At 41.7% G+C, this 19,847-nt stretch overlaps 1 protein-coding gene across 4 annotated transcripts in view; it reads left to right on the top strand.

Annotated features, from left to right (window-relative positions):
* Positions 1-19,847, top strand: part of BTRC (beta-transducin repeat containing E3 ubiquitin protein ligase) — a 129,098-nt gene that overhangs the window by 59,709 nt on the left and 49,542 nt on the right. For all 4 annotated transcript variants that reach the window (XM_054163184.1, XM_054163185.1, XM_009908120.2 and 1 more), the window contains one exon: positions 8,821-8,910. In XM_054163184.1, coding sequence (XP_054019159.1) covers positions 8,821-8,910 — 90 coding nt within the window. The remainder of the gene's footprint in view (positions 1-8,820; positions 8,911-19,847) is intronic.

Here is a 19,847-nt window from a genome sequence, read left to right on the forward strand (position 1 = left end):
ACATGCATAGGTCACAGGGCAGCTGTCCAGGGCTGCCCTGAACTTGATTACCCCGCTGGTTTTTAAAGAAGATGGGCACAATGCAGGTTGTTTAAAACCCTCCCTTCTCTTCGGCGCAGCCATAATGAAGTGCCTTTTGCTGCTGTGGTTTGTCTGTGGGCAAAGGGTGCCTTGTGGGGAAATGCTGGCAGCAGCAGCAAAGGCTGCCGCACCCTACCCCCTGCAAACCTCACAGTGGAATCTGCCGTCTTTCTGGGAGCTTCCAGATGGAAGTCCAGAGGAAAAAAAAAAATTGCTGTCTGTTACCCCATCCATACAGGCCCCTTAGCATTTTCAAGAATTTTTCCCTGTTACTGTTTTGACTCAGAATATTGCCTCAGTTCTCTCTTGCAGAGTTGAAACAATTCTGTAAAATCACATGTAGCACCTGCAACACGCTCTGGGCAGGTCTCAGACTTAAAATTGGCAGTCTGATCGGAAGAATTTAAAGCCAATACTCAAGCAAACTGTAAGAAGCAGAAAGTGGTTAAAGAAGGTAGAGCAAAGGAAAGATGAAAGTAGCAACTGTCAACCATTTACTTCCAACTGGTAGCCTCATCTCCCTGCTCAGGGCTCCTTTCCAGGCATATTTCTCCTCTCCAAAAGTATTTCTGTCATGCAAAGTTGAAGCCGTCTTTACCACTGATGAGGAAAGCTACATGGTGGAGGGTGAGTGAGGGTCCTTCATCTTCCCTTTCCTCCTTTTCTCACTCCCTCCAGGGAAGATGCTGCAGTTCAAATACGCCTTTTGTTGGAGAGTTGGCCAAGGCAGGGTGTAGCTGGTTTATAAAGTTATCCTGGTTACCTCATGTTTTATGCTGTTAATGCTTGCTAGTAAGGAGTTGCTGGTTGAAAAGCCTGGAATTGATATATCCTTATTACATCCTTAGTCTTACTTTAAAGATTTTTCTGATTATTTTTTTCTTTATTCTCAGAAAACAAACAAAGTTTCCATTCCTCTGTGACACTTAATGCATGTTAAAAAAAACAACAACTTGCCAAGGCAGGTTGTGCTGGAGTCTAGGTTACAATGGGAATGCTGCCTTGTGGCAGAAAGGCCACTGGGCTCTTTCAGCATTAGTGCTAATAGGAATCTGTCACCCTGCCGCATTGCTGCATTCCTCTGTAATTGAGTAAATTGCAAGTGTTGTCTGCTTCCCTCCTGCCCTTTGTGTCCATGTCCACTTACCATCCGAAGAACGTGGGCAGTGATAAATAAAGCACTGAACAGGGCTCTCAACTCTTTGAAAGCAGCATGTTGCCAGCCTCCGAGTTATATTTCTTTAAGTGTTTATGTTTTTCAGTATTCTTTCTCTTGTGTGGCTGGAACCCTGGGGATCCAAAGCCATGAGAGAGGCCAAGAAGCTAACAAAGTAGCTGTCCCCTTGTTAGCTTGTTCCTTTCTTCTTTAAAAAAACAAGATGAAAACCATCTGGCTCAGGGCCTTACATTTTCCTCCCCCATGCACCTCTATAGATGAAGAGTTTCACCTGCAGTGAGGGTTTACATTGATTAGGGAGGGAGCAGTAATTCAAGCCTCCATCCACTTCAGTGGTACTTTGCAGTCTTTAAAGGTGCTGACCCATTGAGTTAAACTGTCAAGGGAGGATAAAAAAGGAGCTTCATCCCGGGAGGTAACAGCTGCCAGGTTTTCAACACCTTGCACGCTGCTGGAAAGATGTCACAAATTGTCAATAGAAAGAAAAATCACTTGGCTGCCATCTTCCCATAATGACGTGCCTTATAAAATGAAAGATTTAAGGGTTTAAAAATCAGCAAGTAAGCTGTCAGGGAAAAGAAATCCTGAGGGGTTTTGAACAATGGGGCCAACAATATGTATCCCAGAAGACTGCAAATAACACATCCAAAAGGGAATAAGCGGATCTGATTGGGATGACCATGGTTATCTTTGCACAGTGGGACAGGATGGAAGTGAAAGATGCAGCAGCAGCGCAGAAGTCTAACATTACCATGCTTGTATTAACAACAACAACAACAAAACAGAGTAAAAGAGAGGAGAGAAAAAAGGAAAAGAAGGGAAAAAAAGTGATTCGTGAGCCAGTGAACTGAGAGAAGACATACTGTATTTCTGCTCTTTTGAGGACAATTTGTTCTCAAGCAGCTACCAGATGGCTAAATACCACGACATTTCCTTTTGCCTTTCCTCCCCGCCCCCCCTTTCTTTTTTCCTCTAACAAGCGATCTAGTTCTCCTTGTGCTTTGTTTTTGTTTGTTTTAATGCTTTTACGTTGTTGAACAACCCCATGGTGTTCGGGCATTGTGGCATACTCTCTCTCTCTTTTATTTTTTGGGTTTGTTTGTTTCCCTCTTGTGCATTGATGGATGAGGGGAAAAAAAAAAGATCTCCAGCTTTAATGTAATTTCAGATAACAGGCAGATTGGTGTAAGGCTTTTTGTTTGTATTGTCTTGAGGTTTTTTGTTTTAGGGGCCCTTTTTTATCCCCCCTCCCACTCCCCCCGTTTGTTTTAGGTAAGTCATTTTAATTGTACTGAGTAATTAGAAGGTACACACAGCCAAGGGAGCTTTGTTATGGTAATTGCTCAAGAAAACCCACTCCCCAACTACCATCGCCATGTGTTGAGACGCGTCTTCCCTCTAGTGGCAATATCAAGGACTCTGGCTTTCACAGTCGGCAAGGTGTAATTGCAATATGACAAACTGTGCTTTAGGGAAAATGCTGTAAACGATCTAATTTTTGTTTGTTTGGTTTGTTTGGCTAGTCTTTATTTTGTCTCAGGACTTTACGTGGCGGTTACCCTTCCCGAGGCTGGGCTAGGGGTAGCAAAAAGTTCACCTTAGGAAGCTAATCGCAGCGAATCCTGGGTAATGTCTTACAGCTCGACTTAATTCCAGGCTGCTTTTTAATTACCTGTTTATAAAAACGTTTTTAAATTCGTGGAGATTACTTAATTTTTATTTTTTTTTTTCCAAAGAAGCACCTCATTTGAAATAAATAAATAAATTGCATTTGTTTTAAATAGCCCACGTGAAAGACCTTTAAAGGGTAATTAATGCAGGTCTCCGAAGACTCTGAGATGAAAGCGATCTTTTCAAACCTGCTGGAGTGATTTGTTTATATAACTTCCCACTTTCTGCTCGAATCCTTCTGAGTCTAATAACTTTTTTTCCCCCCCCCCCCTAACTGTTTGGCAATTTGTGCTTAGCTGCAAAAGCCCTTGTTCAAGAAGAACAGTTTAATAATCTTTTCCCTGAAAACGACTTGAAGGGAGGGTATGAGTTTTGTCTTTTTGCTGTGTTTTTATTAGTGTGATCTTTCTCTGATAAATCATGTAATTATTAACTATTGGGGAGGGGGAAATCTTATTGAACTCCTGGGTTGCAGCTTCTATTAAAAAGCGGAGTTTTGTTCAGGGACTGGGGATTCTCGGAATAAATGGCCAAGGAAATGGATTTCAGCTGGTGGAAAAGCTGCACACACACACACACACACACACACACAGAGTTCTGCCTTGGGTTTGGGGCTTCAGGTTGGCATTCAATATTCATCTAAAGTCACACAGACAGGAGCAGAGATGCTTATGTGTTTGTGTCAAAGAGCAGGATCATGTTTTCTTTAAAAAGAAAAATGTAACCAAAGACACTTACAGAATGAGATCAGATACAGCTCTATCTTTAGTGAACCATAGTCTAGCATCTCTGTGGCATTTTAAGCCTTTGGCTGAGGGGGAATACAGCTTTGTGGTTCCCCTGCTTCTGACATGATTTGGTGCTCCCATATATTTGTAGGGTGGGATTTTTTTTTCATTAGAGCTTGTTTTGCTATAGGGCTGCTTAACACTCTTCTCAAACGGCTCTTGCAAGGTTAAAGGAATGCAGCTTGGTAACAAGTTTGTGTCATTTTAAATGTATACCTCCCAGTAAATAAGGAGGAGCCTTGCAATCAATCCCTTTTAGTGTGTTATATGTTTCACCTGACAACTAAACCCTCTATTGATTAGCCATTACTTTGTTAGATAATCTCATGTCATTGAAGCCCCTGTAAAAATTAAACTCTTTAAAATGTTTTACCCTAGCAGCAGTGTGAAAATTGAAAACTTGTTCAGAATTACAGCCAGCTTCCACAGAGAAGGTACTTTCAACAAACTGGTTTTTGTTTGCATGCTTTATATGCGGTGTAAAAGCATATTAAAGCACTCCAACGCAGAGCTATCTGCCGCCGGTGTTGAACCAGGCTACCATTTCAGACCATTTTTCCCTGGTGAGGAAACCTCTTACCTTGATGAAGGGTGAGGAGAAATGTGAACAGTTATGGTGCAAGTTAGATAAGATTTGAAAAAGGGTCAAGCTTTAAAGGTGAGCTTGAGAAACTTACTTTTCTGTGGCTTGGTTCTGATTTTGATGGTCTTGGTTTTCTTCCAGGTTAGTCAGTGTTCCCATAGGCACTGGAATGAATGAAAGGTGGTGTTCTGATGTTGCAGCATAGTGTGAGACACCATCAAATATTTTACCTGAAATGTAGGGCTCTGCATTATTGTTATTACATATGGTATTCACTCTGCTTTCAGTTAGATCCATTCCCTAGTAAGTGCCAGTCTACAAACACAAATACACCATCAGATGAAGTCAGATCTCCATGTCCAGCAGTAATCTTGTGTCTCACAGCAGCCAATAACTGCTGCCTACAGAGAAATGTTTGAAGGCAACCATATAATCCTGCCTTCACAATATATTCTTCCAGCTTGAGAGAGTTGTTAGCCATTGGACTGGGCTGTCCAGGGAGGTGGTGGAGTCACTGTTCCTGGAGGTGTTCAAGAGGGGATTGGATGTGGCACTTGGTGCCATGGGTTAGCTATGAGGTCTGTGGTGACAGGTTGGACTTGACGATCTTTGAAGTCTCTTCCAACCTTGGTGATTCTGTGACTTGACTCCCTGAGTCAGATGTGGCTTCTGTGCAACTTTATCAATACAATTCCACTGAGACCTATTAAGCTGAGTGAAATTACCTGTTTCCCCCTGAACTTGAAGGGAGAGCTAGACTGTTTTCCCTGCATTTTTGCTTTAAAAAATTTGGAACCTATTGTAGAAGAGGCATGTGAATCTTGTTTACCCTTTTGTGTTTTTTTTCATTCCACAAAACTAATAATGAATTCCTCTGAGAGAATGTGAAAATAAGAGCAAAAGATCTTTGTAACTTTGCAGACATAATGACCATTGAACTGAAGATTATTGCATGTTTTATTCTCAAATCTGCATTGTGAGGGGCACTTCTTTTAATATTGTTTGTTTGTTTGCAACTGCTTTCATGAAGAGACAGAGAGCTGCTGAAAGACTGACTGGTGGTCTGGTAATTTGGCATGTACATAGACCTTTATGTAGTAAAATTATAGTGTAAAAGTTGATTCTTACAGTAAAAGCATGTTCTCTCCTTTGTGGCTTGAAAAGGTTGTGAAGGGGGAAATTAAGTGTTGTTGTCATGTTGTCAAAGACCAGAGAGGTATTGATAGAATGGGAATGCCCAGGTCAGTCAGACCCAGTCTGCTCATCCACTGCTGACTCCAGCACTGTCAGTGGCTGGTGCTTTTCAATGAGAACAAATGGGTCTGGCTGCTCTCTCTGCTCCATTCCACTCCTGCATCATCTCCCACTGTTGCACTGGGGATTTCTGGGGGATATCTCTGCCAATTACTCTATGGACTTGCTGCCCAGGAGTTTATTTAATCCCTTTTTTCACTTTCTGGGGTTGTTTCCCTCCACTGTGTCCTAGGGCTGCAAGCTTCAGAAGTTCACTGCTTGCTGGGTGAAGAAGTGTTTCATTTTATCTGCTTCACTTTTATCCTATAGTAGTTTCATCAAGTGTCACTAGTCTTGGTATTATGCAATGTGATGAACGAGTTATGCTGGAAGTTCAATGCATGGAGCAAAGGAACAAAACCTAAGTAATACATTGTAATAATTATTTGTATCTACATTGACATGCAGACAGCTTTTGGGTAGTGTCATAGTGAGCTTCTTTTCTTCTCAGAAAGTTCTAAGGGTTTGGATTTAGTATTTCACATGGTGTGTTCGGGTTGTCTGCTCTTTCCCGTTTGTAAATGTGAAAGGGTAACAGTGGCTTTTAAAAAGCTGGCTTGCTGCCAAGGTTTGTTCATACCTGTCTTGAGAAGAAAAGGACTGACATGATCTGAGTTCAGTTCATGGTTCAGTTCATGGAGCCACAGGCTTCCTTACTGCTTTCAGTAAATGTTTATGTGGCTGAGCTTTTAATCTGCAAAGTGGAGTCAGTAGGAGCTTTCTTCGAGTCAGGGCTCCTCATAAAATTTGCAGTATGTAGCAGATAAATTGGGCTGAAATACTGCTACTGGAATTAAATTGAAAATGAAAGAAATCACAGATTTACAAGAAATGGCTTAAATTACACATTAAAATACTGAACAAGCATCTTACCAACGCTTCATGGTTTTTCACCTTCAGAATCTGATTGAATTTAACTAAAATGATGCTTATAAAATGGAGTTTGCATGGTGCTGTCTGAATGTCAGTGTGAAGCAGACGGTGTCAACTTTCTGTCCACCAGTTGGGGCTGCTCCATATAAGCCACAATTTATAATACTTTGTGCCATTCTGATCTTTCTGCTGAGGAGAAAGTTCTGTGCATACCAAAGTGATGGTTTTATGATGTTGGCAAATATTTGCAAGAGGCTAAAGTTGAGTCCATCAGACTTCTGTTTGCTTGTGGCCTAATCCCAGTTTGAACCTCTTCTGCTGAAAGATGCACTCTGTTCATCCACATGACACTTTTAAAGGATTCATGTATTTGGATTTTTGAGTTTTTCCTCCTTGATACAGAGTCAGAAGTTGCTAGCTGGCTGCTAGTCAGAGCAGATATCAGTGTTATGACTTGTAAGGAGATCTACTGGAGTCAGGATATTCTGCATTCCTGTCTGTCACTGGTTGTTTTCTGCTTAGAGAGCTCGCTGAGAAATAAAACATGAACTGCTAAAGCAATGGAGAAGATAGGGCCTCTGCACTCCTTTTTGTTTCTGTTTCATGGTGAATTTTAAAGGGGCTCTGTAAGGAAGCAGGGTGGGAAGGACTCCTTTACTTGAATTGGCCCAAGAGTGTCTGTGCTTTGCTGGACCAGTATGAGCCAGTATACTGATTTCCTATGGTGGGCAGGAAGGAGTGTTTATTGAGAGGATCATAAGAACTTAGGTAACTAATGTTATGAACTGACTGTGTATGCTCAGTTCCTGTCAGTGGGTGCTTACTGCGTTCCTGCGCTGGAGACTGTTACGAGCACTGGGTTTGTGGACTTAAATCCTAGTGCTCAGCATAACCCAGTTTTGATCTCTTTGCATTCCTGCCTCTGAAGAGATCCTTTGCAACGTGTTCCCCTGCTGGTTTATGTGTTGCTGCTGACTACATCTTGTGCAGAGTCAGACCCTTGTCAGAAAGACAAAAAGGGGAGATCATTTTTTCGTGCCTGGTGCTGAGGGAATCTGGCTTTGATGACGTAGCTTTAGAGCAGATGGAAGGGTTTAGGAGCCCTTTGCGTGCCAGTGTTGCCCACAGGTTTTGTAACCTATGGCAGGCTTGGGGTTGAATTAGTTTCAAATCAAACAAATAGAAATCTGTAGCAAGCCCTGAAAGAAGGCTCTTGATAGATTGCCAGTGAGTATTACAGGGAGAGAACCCACAGGCAGTTCACTGTGAATCCTTGTATGTCCTTCCCTTAAGGCAATGTTACAAATACCGTGAATGTTTTACTTAGCACTCTTGGAAATGTCTTTGTAGCAAGTTTCATTTAATTCTCTTTCAACATGCTTCTTGGGTTTTCTCTGCACTACTATTTGAGGTAGAAGCATCTTCTCTGTGGTCCACTTAACTACTCTTGCAGCAAAGCAAGTTTGTGCCAGCTTTTGGGCACTTTAGCTTGGGAGCGGTTTCCTGTAAATGGCAACAGGCGCTGGGGTGTTACTCCAGTACTGGAGCTCTTAGGTGCTACTACAGTCCTCCTCCTACTAGAACTTATGAACTTAATCAAGTAGTAATGAAAAATGTGTTGAAAGTGGTGGTGGGGTAGCCTTCATTAGAAACTCCTGAGTTCTTCAGGCATCTCAGTTTAAATGGACGAATCAACCAAGGTATAATTTTAAGCACATGTCATAAGTACTATTCATATATTACCCTTAAAAATAGAGGAGACTATGAGTAATGTGTTATGCAAACACTCCAAAGTCTGCAGCCCCAGAGGAGGGTCTCCTGAGTTTAAAAAGAAAAAAGGAAGGGGAAGAAAAAGGCTGAGTCTACTTTAAAAGAGAAAGCCTTCCAAATTTGGGAAGATTTAAAGAAGTGAGCTGTGGTACACCTTTGCTCCCTTCCAATTACAACCTTTATACTGGCCCATGTACTTTTACCTGATAAAGACACAGGATGTTTATTAGCATTACACATACGCTGTGATAATGTTGAAACCACCTTGCTTTAGTTGTGTAGCATTTTGCAAAAGACTGAACAACTGAGATCAGATATTGTTGCCTTTTTCAAAGGAAAAGAGGAGAAAACCAGAGTTTTTTTTCTTTGTATCTCAGAACTATAAAATTGTGCATAGCTTCTCAAGCAGACGAGCCTGCCCTGAATATAGGCTGTTGCTGTGAACTACTTTATTTTGGTTTGAAATGTTTATACCTTAGGAAAAAGGAAATGTAGTAGAGTTGTTGTGGGTGCCTGTGCCAAAAATGTGGTGCCTGAAAGAAAATCGTGTTCTTCTATTCATAACCATTTAAATCTTTCTGCAGACCTACAACAGCTGTGCCAGACTGTGCTTAAACCAGGAAACAGTATGTCTAGGAAGCACTGCTATGAAGACTGAAAATTGTGTGGCCAAAGTAAGTAAGAGAATGACTTTGGTTTGGAGGGGGTTTTAGCAGATTGTTCATTGTTAATCAAAGAAAAGTTCTTGTTAAAAATTACAGCTCGAAAAAGAAAAACAGAAAGCAAGTATTTTGGGGTAGGCTTTTCTGCCCTTCAGTGCAGAGATTTCAGACTTACTGTTTTTCTCTGTTGGAAGTGTTTGAGTCCTGAGCTATGTAGGATTGAAGGGTTCATTTTGCTATACAAGTAATAGGCTTTTCCAGTGGGATGATCGATGCCTGCCATGTTACTAGCTGTGGCAACTTCAAATGATAGATATCCAGATACATGCTAAAAATACTGCGTGAGAGCTCTTTGTATCATGGTTCACTTTCTTAGCTACCAGGAGGGAGGAGCACAAAGAAATAACTTTCAATTAAAATGCAGTAAATGCTGTATTAAAGAGAAAGAGAGGAGGGAGATATGGCAGTCAGAATGGTAAAAAGAGGGAATAAGTTAGCCTGTCAGAGAAAAGCCATTCCTTGAGAATTGTAGATGTGATTGGAAAAGTGCTATTAGCCACCTTCTTGTCTTAAAATTCAGTATAACTAGAGTAAATCAATGTACATGTAGGGCTGTTTGTGAATGGAAAACTCTTGAACCATGATGTAATATGTATAGAAAGGATGCATTTAAGCCTGGTGCGAGCTTCGTATTTCCACAGAAGGAAAGTTTAGAATGGGCTTGCAGGACAGATCAGTGCATGCAGCCATCTGTTACCAAAGCCAGCTGGCATTTTGTGGCTCCTCTGTCACCACGAACCTGACCACTCGAAAGCCTGTTTTCTCTTTCAGTTATTTACTCCTTGGTCTTCTTCAAGTCCTTTTTCCTTTTTCTTTTTTTCTTAAATACTTTGCATGGTTGTTAAAGGTGTCTTGTCCCTTCAGGGGCCACTTTTATGTTGACTTCTAAGATAATTTCCCAGCTAAATTTTTGCTGGGATTTCACTGGTGAAATTTGGATGTCCCATTACTTTTGATTCCTGTCAGGGAATAAGCCATCATAAAAGTCTGTCGTGGTGCTTGCAGGTGGCTTAGCGTGGGTATGTGTAATGGCATGCCAGGTTACCTTCCACTGGAGAAGCACTTCTAAGAGGAGATCCCAATCCTGGTACAAAGTTCTAATATTTAATACCAACACCTCCACTCTTAACATAAGATGACTGGTATTGCACACTGCTTCTGAAGTCACTTTATGATTCAAAGTGGGAGCAGCTCTTTAGGCGAGGTGCCAGAGCAGCTCTGACTGTGATGTGTTACCACACAGCAGCCTTCTGATGCCATGAAGCAGCTTCACAGCAAGCTAACCAGAGTAAACCCTTTCAACCCCATTGGCTTTCTAGCATTTTGTTTGACCTGAGCATGACCTGAGGGGACACAGTCTCAAGTTGTGCCAGGGGAGGTTTAGACTCGAGGTGAGGAAAAAGTTCTTCACTGAGCGAGTCATTCGTCATTGGAATGGGCTGCCCAGGGAGGTGGTGGAGTCGCCGTCCCTGGAGGTGTTCAAGGGGAGATTGGACGTGGCACTTGGTGCCATGATCTAGTTGTGAGGTCTGTTGGAACAGGTTGGACTTGATGATCCTTGGGGTCTCTTCCAACCTTAGTTACTGTGATACTGTGATCTTATGAAGGAGAAAGAATGTGTAAGAACTGCAGCTAATTTAAGAGAGGTCTTTTTAAAATGAAGTGACATACCTTTTACATCCTAGTCCCCTTGAACTGCATTTTCAGTGGCCTCATGGTAAGAGGAGTGGGTAGGGCTTAAGGCGTGAACGGCAAGATTCATTTCATGTTACTGAGGATTAATTGGAACCGTCACCTGGAGATGAAAAAGTGCATGGTTTTAAGTATTGTGTCTCTGTATGCTGTAGGACAATCTGCTATCACATATATGTGGAAAAGCACATATAAATACATGTATACATGCATATATATACAGACACACGTGTTATATATGCATATACTTTTCTAGTGACACAATCCCTCTAGAGTAGCTTTCCCGGCTGTTTTACTCTTTTCCTTTGCTTTTCTAGATATGAAACAAAATGAAATAGGTTCTAAGAAAGCTTTTCTTTCAAATTCCAGAATTGTTGAAGCATTTATAAATCCAGTTAGCTCCATGCAGCTCGCTCAGTGATGGCATAGGCAAATGGCACAACTGTTGAAGGTTCCCTGGGCGAAGAGCTTAAATGGGATTTAAGGAGTTCAGACTGGAGAGAATAGAATAGAATAGAATAGAATAGAATAGAATAGAATAGAATAGAATAGAATAGAATAGAATAGAATTGAATTGAATTGAATTAACCAGGTTGGAAAAGACCTTTGAGATCATCAAGTTGAACCTATCATCCAACACCATCTAATCAACTAAACCATGGCACCAAGTGCCTCATCCAGTCCCCTCTTAAACACCTCCAGTGATGGTGACTCCACCACCCTCCCGGGCAGTCCATTCCAATGGCCAGTTACTCTTTCTGTGAAGAACTTCTTCCTAACATCCAGCCAAAACCTCCCCTAGTGCAGCTTGAGACTGTGTCCTCTTGTTCTGGTGCTGGTGGTCTTCTCCTAGCTTTATGCAAATGGCAAACTTTATCCTCCATGATTGATGTGTCTTACAGCTTGGGCTTATAAATGTTTCGTCAAGACAATGAATACTGGAAAATACAACTGCAGGTTTCTTTACCTGCAGCACTTCTAAAAGTATTGTAGGGGTTTCAAGTTATTATTTTTTTTTTTTTGCACTGAGGGATTACTTTGGAAATCGTGATTTACCTTTTCTCATTCTGCATTGTGGTATCAGCCCTGACTGGGTGCCCCAGTCAGCACTACCACACTTGTCATACGTGCCAGTCAGTCAGTCTGCAAGAGACCATAGCTTTTCTGAAAACATAATTTCTGATTTTGCATCTACTTGCAAAAAAAAAAGAAGATTGTGCTCCATTGAGACTGCATTAATGCCATTTACTGGTTGTGTGCCTGATGTTTCTAAACTTTCTTCAAAGAGTGAAATGCTGTTTCCCTTGAGGCCACACACATCAATATTGAGATATCTTTTTTTCAGGCTGAAGTACTGTCCATCCATCAAACTCTTTCGTGAATGAGTGCTTCTATATAGGACATTCAGTTGTATTTTACCAACCTAACAACTGGCATTCTTCCTAAAATGGAGGGAAAAATAACTTTATAATAAACAGAATTTTCAAGTACAGAGAGCAACATAAGAGCACTGTCTTTTTGAGTACTCAAGGAAGTCTGTTTAGGAAATCTTGTCTGTCTGATTTTCTGTACAGTGTCACACTGCCTGTGCAGCCAGGCATTCGGTGGCTTTTGCAAACCTATGGATTATCTAGTTTTGTTTAGACATTTAAAAACAAAACTAGAATGTCATGCTCTGAGGAGTCTTTGTCTGTTGTTCTTAGCCCTTCTTTTTGGGTCTTTGTCATCTGAAAATCCGCTGATGGGACTTGGGCATACCTGGGTAGAAGCAAATAAGGAGCAGCAGAAATTGTTTCAAGTATGCACATGTTTTGAGTGAAGAGGTGGGATCTTGAATTAAAAACTATATATGGTGGTGCTCTTATGTCACATGTGTGATCTATGTTCAGTTCTTGAGGCCCCAATGTAAGAAAAACATGGACCTGCTCAAGAGAGTCCAGAAGAGGCCCACAAAGACAATCAGGATGCTGGAGCACCTTGCCTGTGAGAACAGGCTGAGAGAGTTGAGGTTGTTCAGCCTGGAGAAGAGAAGGCTTCAGGAAGACCTTATAAGTGACCTTCCAGTACTTAAAGGGAGCCTACAGGAAAGATGAGGAAGGACTCTTTATCAAGGAGTATAGTGATAGGACAAAGGGTAGTGGTTTTAAACAGGAAGAGATTTAGGTTAGATATTAGGAAGAAATTCTTTATTGTGCAGATGGTGAGATACTGGAACAAGCTGCCCAGAGAAGTTGTGGATGTCCATCTCTGGGGTTGTTCAAGGCTGAGCTGGATGGGGCTTTGACCAGTCTGATCTAATGGAAGATATCCCTGCCCATGGCAGGAGGTGGAACTAGATGATCCTTAGGATCTTTCCAATTCAGACCACTCTATGATTCAATGATCTGTTACATCAGTTTTCTTCTGTCCCCAGGAGTGTTTCTGTTAACAAAATATTAATGGGTGTCATTTTGCCCATTGCTTTTGAGTGATCAGCAAGTCTGATGTACATCTAACTGAAGGTCTTTGAAAGAAAAATGCAGTCTCTAATTGTGCATACAGTCACACACATACATATATATAAACTCCTCCTGTTTGTCTCTTTAGAAACCAAGAAACTTCTGTGAGAGGATTTCTTTTTATGGTGCTACTGATGTGCAACCACAAGTGGAAGGCTTTCTCAGGAATTTGTGCTAGGTGCTTAAATAAGGTAGAAATGTAGCATGAATCTGAGCTCCAAGGACAGGGTGTTTGGTTTTAATGAGGCTTATTGAAATCTGGCCAAATGAGCATCTGTTCCTATTGTTTGTTCCATATTTTGTAAGCCAGTATCTTCAGGCCAGATAATGGTGTTGGTGTGTGCTTCATCCTCAATTAGAGAGAGGCACAGATAAAGTCCCCTGGCATCTGGTATGTCACTAGGATTCTTGTGATATGCCTGGGTGTGCAAACAAGTTTCTCTTCTGCTTTACGCTCGGGACCACATACTTACTTTCTCTGGTGACCTTCACACTTTTTATTTGCTGTGCAGTGAGGGATGCTCTGGTGTCTCTCCAGTCTCCTTGGCTGAGTCTTTGCTGGGATGGTTTATGTGTATTCCTGTTTCCAAACAGAGGTCTTGCCTCTTCACCTTTTCATAATGTGAACTGAATGAAGTTTGAGTTTTGCTGTTTGTTTGGATCCCATTAGATTTTGCTTTTCCTTGGGTTATGGAAATACCCTTGTGTCTCAAAGTGCTCTTTTCTCTCCCAGCAAGATACTGGTGTACAGCTGATTTCACAGAGTTCTACAATCAGTACCCATTTCTTGCATTCATTAGATCTTTACTGCTTTATTAACTCCTACAGTCAGTTACAGTTTGTATCTGCTATATAAAGAAGTGTTCTCAGTTTCATTTTGCTCACTGAACTCTTTCCATACATGTTCTAGAGATAAGCACCCTATGACATACCTGCCAGAGACAGCACAAAGACACCTTCTAAATGACATAGAGCATCCCCAGGTCTCTACTTAGTTCTGAACTCATGAGCAGCTGGAAGAGGATCTCTGCTTCCATCTTCGTTTGAGTGAAATTGGAGGAGTCAAAATAGTCATGCATACCACCCTTGGAAAAACAGGCTGCTGTTTCAGGCCACTTCTTGCTACCCACATGTAATAACTGGTCCTGCTTTTTAAGGCCCTGGCTAAATAAGGGACTTCTTAGATTCTTTTAAGCATGTTGTGTCTTCAAGGCAATCTCTGACTGCCGTTAATCATACTCTTCAATGTGCGTGTTTATTTATACCCTTTGTTTTTAGCACTGTGATGTTACTCTGTGACCATGATGGCTTTTCATGCTCCCCTTTCAAAAAGGAAGTGAATAATACTCTCCTTGTAGAAATGTGATTAACTATATCATGCTTTTTTCACCATTGGTTGAAAAGTCCTGCTTAAGCATGTAGTGATGCTCTGCCTGCTCAGCAAGCTGCTGGTAGTGTACTGTTCTGCTCAGTTCTGAAAACAGAGCAGGGCTTGACACTTCAAGTACACTTTGTGAAATTTTCCTTCACAAATGCATAGTAGTATTTAGCCATAGCTACACGTTTTCCATTCAAGGATGATTCAGCTAAAGCAAGGAGGGGTGGAAGTAGCTGGTAATTGAAACCTACCTTCCTTTGTCAGTTCCTTCTGCATCACTATTCCGAATTTTTAGGGTAAAAATAGTCTCCACAATAACAACATTGAGCTCAGAATTTTTACCTGAATCGAAAGGAGAAACCAAAGTGCTATTTAATAAAGAAACATTTAGGGTTCCAGGCTGGATGTTCCAGTTGGCAGTAGGACAAATTGATCTGAAGAGTGTCCCTCTTGTACTCTTAAGTCCCTTTATATCACAGATTGATGGCTTCTCTTTCCTGAGAGTGTCCCTGCATTTACTTTATGTGAACAGCACAACCGGCTCAGGGTTCTGCTGTGGTATACCATGGCATTGGTATATCTTCAGATAATGCATAGTTTTCCAGTGTTTCTGAAGCCTTTTCAAGTCTTTGAGGTTGAAATTAGAGCAATTTAATTATGAACATGCATTATTTGACTAGCTGCATTCAGTTTCCTGATAGTCCTCCTGATATTTTAATGAAAAAGTATGTTCCTTCATACCTTTATTTTTGGTATTTAGCTTCTGTGTAATGATACAGAGGGGCTGTGAGCAGCCATGCTTTCAGCTCCAGAGCCCTCAGCAGCAGTGCCCCCTTTTCTGGCTTGGACATACCTCTCTCTGTGACAGCAGTTTTTGAGGCCATTGCAAACTGGATAAACACTGCCTCACCCACTGTCGAATAGAGATTTAAGCATGTCATTTCACCCTTCTGTTGTAGGCACTCTCTGTAAGGAGAGGGGTTTGCTAATGGTGGGTATTGCAGGGTCATTCCTGGGATTACTTACTGTTCAAAAAGGGCTTTGGAACAGTGAATTCTGAGTATTTAGACAGCACAAGCAGAATACATCATTGGAGCTTTATCTAAAAGCTTTGACCTGACAGTGATCTTCCTTTCTCACTAATATGTCTACTTTTACCTTAATTGCAAGTTTCTCATAGTATATTTTTACACAGATAAATATATATTTAGGTCAAGACAATCTTTACGCTTTAGCTTCCCCTCGGTCTAATAACCTCTTCACAAATGACTGAGAAAGAAATGTGCTATTCTTGCTCACCCCACCCCACCATACACACATTCTCTGGATTTTGATAGACTTGTTTTATTTATTTCCAAAATTATATCCGCAGGAAACAAGCTGTTTAAATTCAGATTATGCTGAAGCAAAATGGTCCTGGTATGAGAAGCAACGTGCTGTTTTATGAGCGCAGAGTCCCTTTTCTCATAACTGATTGATAGTAAATATTTTCCTGAAGAATTATTGCCAACCATGAACAGTGCAACTGTTTCACTTTTTTTTTTCCCCCCCTCTTCTCCATGCTACTTGCTGTACCAGCCATTGTCTGTAATTAAGATCTACAATTCACAATGCAGACGTTTGCACTTCCTCTGGGTCTGAGCTATTTATAAGGCATTTCAGCTGCTCAGTTTCTTTTGAGTGTTAAACTACATGTAAACAGGCTTCTTTAGGCTTCACTTACGCCAGCGCTGTGGAGTGATTGTCATTTCTGCTTCTCTTGCCACCCAAAATGACTTGGTCTGTCAGTGAAGCCACAGATTAAAAAAGAATTACATTTGGCATTTTTTTAAATGCAAAGGAGACTTTGAAGCAATGCTTTATAGCTGGTGTGGGGGGGGTGTGTGTGTGTCTCTAAGTGTGTTCTGGAGATCAGTTTCCAAAGCTCTGCAGTAGGAAGGGTCAGTCAGGTGATAATGCAGAATCTTGATACGAAGAATTGTTTCCAAAATGTCATCAACTTGATGGAGACATTTCTAAGTTTTGGAGCCCTAGGTTTGGAATATCAAGAAAGCAAATTACCTGTGAAGTTGAGTTCAATAACTACTGTAAGGGCTCCTACATAGGTCTTTGAAACTCCTTCTCAGTTTAGACTGGTTATAAGAGCAAACTTTTCCATGGCAAAAACAACCTGCCAGAACAGATTGCTTTTGCAGGCTCTGCAGCATCCATCCTTGCAGGTTTTCAAGACTGATCTAGATGAAGCCCTGAGCTAAAGCATCCTGCTTTGAGCAGGAGTTTGTGCTGGAGAACTGTTAAGGTCCCTCTTAAATGTAATCCTCTCAGTATGCAGGAAGTTATGGTGTCATAGAAGTCTTTTAAAGTTTACAGCTTGACCTGGGATCCTTAGATCTCCCCTGCATCTATATTCTGTGTCATTTCACAGGCTGCGTATTTCCACCCCAAGTGTTTGCTGGTTTGGTGATTGATAATCACCAAATAAAGAGTTACAGCCTCGAGGTCTTCATTCAAATCCTGTCACATTAAGCTTGTAAGGAATGTTCGTCAGGATAAGAATTATGAAACAAAGTGGGCATGCACTTAGAAAGTACTCTGGGATCTTTGTGCTGTGTGATACAGCTTGGAATCCAAATCACTGGTGGCTTTAGTGGTAAATGGTGGCAAGCACAAAGAGAAGCATTGCTTCTTCAGTAGTCACCTGCCATGGCAGCACCCTCAGATGGTGGAGAATGCAAATACCACAAACTATTAACTAGATACATTTTCAGTATCTTGCAAATGCAAGAATTGAAAAAGTAGTTTTAAAAATTGGTCCAATTCTTATGCTGAAGAATCCTCACAGAATGTTAGGGGCTGGAAGGGACCTTGAAAGAGCATTTAGTCCAACCACCCTGCCAGAGCAGGATCACCTACACCAGATCACACAGGAACGCATCCAGGTGGGTTTTGAATATCTCCAGAGAGGGAGAAGCTTGTGGTGTGAAACACTGGAGTCATTCCATAGTGTAGCCCACTGCAGGAAAGCCATTGGCGAGGCCAAGTGTCCACGTTTCAGAAGGCAAAGCGAGTTTCGCGTTTAGCCTAGCAAGAAAGCTGCTGAAAATGAGCCTGGTTTTGTAGACTGATGGGGGTTAACATGGGGTGGGCTCCAGCGTCTTTGCAGGGGGAGGGAAATAGCGTGGAGCGAGTTCATCGTCATCGTGTACTGCAGCACTGCCCACTGATGCATGCCGGATCACCCGCACGCAGAGATCACATGGCTCCTCCAAAAGTCAAACGATCAATTCGCCTCGTTTTGGCTCTGTACTTAATGCACAAACAGTGCGATCTGCAGGGCTGTAATTGCATTGTTAGGGCCAAGGAACAAGCCTGTGCCTTTTCAGCAGACAGCTGGCAGGGAAAGAGGCATGTTGTTAGGAAAGAGAGAGGCAAGGCAAATAAAATTACTGCTAACGCTCAGAGATCGGCAGGAGTCCTACTTGCCTAATCTTACCGGTGGGAGCAAGCGGCTGTTGTAATCCAATTATAGCAGCATAAGCAATTTGTTAGACACTCCGCATAATGTAACAATTTCCCAATAAACTCTGACTTGTAATAACGTCGGCAAGAGCCCACATAAATCTGCCCGAATGGTGGGGGCTGGAGTGTTCGGCTGGGGGCTTGTAATTTGTGCCATCAGCACGTTTTGTAGAGTGTGGTGCGGTGCAGTCTTTCAGTGCAGGAATTTTAAGGAGAAAAGCATGGCACGCCCCTCCGAAGAGAAAACCATTAGCGAGGGTCAAGAGAGATACCAAACAAAGCTGGGAGGTGGCTTTTCTAGGAGGGAGGGGAAAAAATCAGCCCCCAAGTGCCAAGGTTCATGCTGATGAGGATTTAAAAGTATTAAAAAGCGGTAATGAATATTGTAGCATTTTAAATTACAGCAGGGGGAGGAGGGGGGGACTAGAACTACATCTGTTTTCAAGGGGGAGGGAGGAGAATACCCTTCCTTATATTTAAGCTGTTTAAATATTAAAAAAGAAGCTCAAGTATTGAAAGGGATGCTCTGTGCTTACAAGATGGAGAAGCCACAGATCCTGTCCCAAGCAATTCATAATCTGCAAAGGAAAAAATTAAACCTCTGCTAGTAGCCAGTTACTCTCCCGTTGTCTTTCTTGCAGCTCCTAGCTGGCTTCATGCATATTGGCACAGCGTCTTGATGATGTGTCTGAGAGATAAAACGCAGGTCTAGAACCATTCACTTTGAGCGTACCCCGGTGAATTTAACTTTTTTGGCACAATGATGAATGTCTCCTCTGGTTCATGCAGATCTACACAAATAACTAATCTAATTTAGATATTATTTAAAAGTAAAATCAGTCTGCTGCACTCCGCCTGTCACTCTTGGAGCACACTGCGAGTTACAGCATCATAGACACCCCTTTAAGGTTTATGTTTAGCGAGATTTAAGGTATCGTATTTCTGTTAATCCATCTATTTAGCATTTCCCTTTGCTAAGATGCAGATAGGCAGCAGGCAAAATAATGTAGGTCCCTTTATATACAGCATAGACGCTGTCAGAGGTCAAGGCTGTTCAGTGTGGCTCTTATGACTGCTGCAGTGTAAAATGCCTGACTTCATACTGCTAACAATACTTTGTTCATCTCTTAGCTATGGGGTCCTGTGTGGCTTCAGCGTGGAGTGACATTTCTGCTCTGACTCATTCCCAAGTTGTGGCAACACAATACCCTTTCGTAGGGAAGAAATAGTTCCCAGCTTTACAAAACCGTTTCTCTTTATCATTTGGAGTTTGTGCTCTCAGTCCCTGTGTTTTGATGCTGGGCTGCACAGACTCCTTTGCTTAGCAAAAAAGCCACCAAACTAAACTGTTGACCCTGTGCATACGGCTCACACGATTATGCACGTATCGTGTTTGCCTTTACAGCAGGACCATATTTTGTGTGGTTTTGGGGTGTATTTATATACCCACCTGTCATATTAGGACTGAGCTGATTTTTATTTAAACTGTAAAATACTAGCTGAGATGTAGAGACAGGCTGCTGTGCGGATAACGCTGCATATTTTGCCCTTCTTTATGTGGAAGTCAGGCTTCCATTGTTCTTAATCTTCATCATCTGCCAGCCTCTTAAGGTAACAGGCTGGGATGGCCAGCGTTTCCAAAAGTATCCCAACAAATATTTTCTTTCAGCATAGATACACCTAAAAATGTGTATTTAAGGAGGGCAAGGATTATCTTAGTTTACCGAAGCTGCATCAATAAACTGCAGTGCTTCTAATAAAGCCACTCAGTGTCTGGGTTTAACTAATGGCTGATTTTCACG

This window comes from Dryobates pubescens, chromosome 8, assembly GCF_014839835.1.
Source record: "Dryobates pubescens isolate bDryPub1 chromosome 8, bDryPub1.pri, whole genome shotgun sequence".
Classification (NCBI taxonomy): domain Eukaryota; kingdom Metazoa; phylum Chordata; class Aves; order Piciformes; family Picidae; genus Dryobates; species Dryobates pubescens.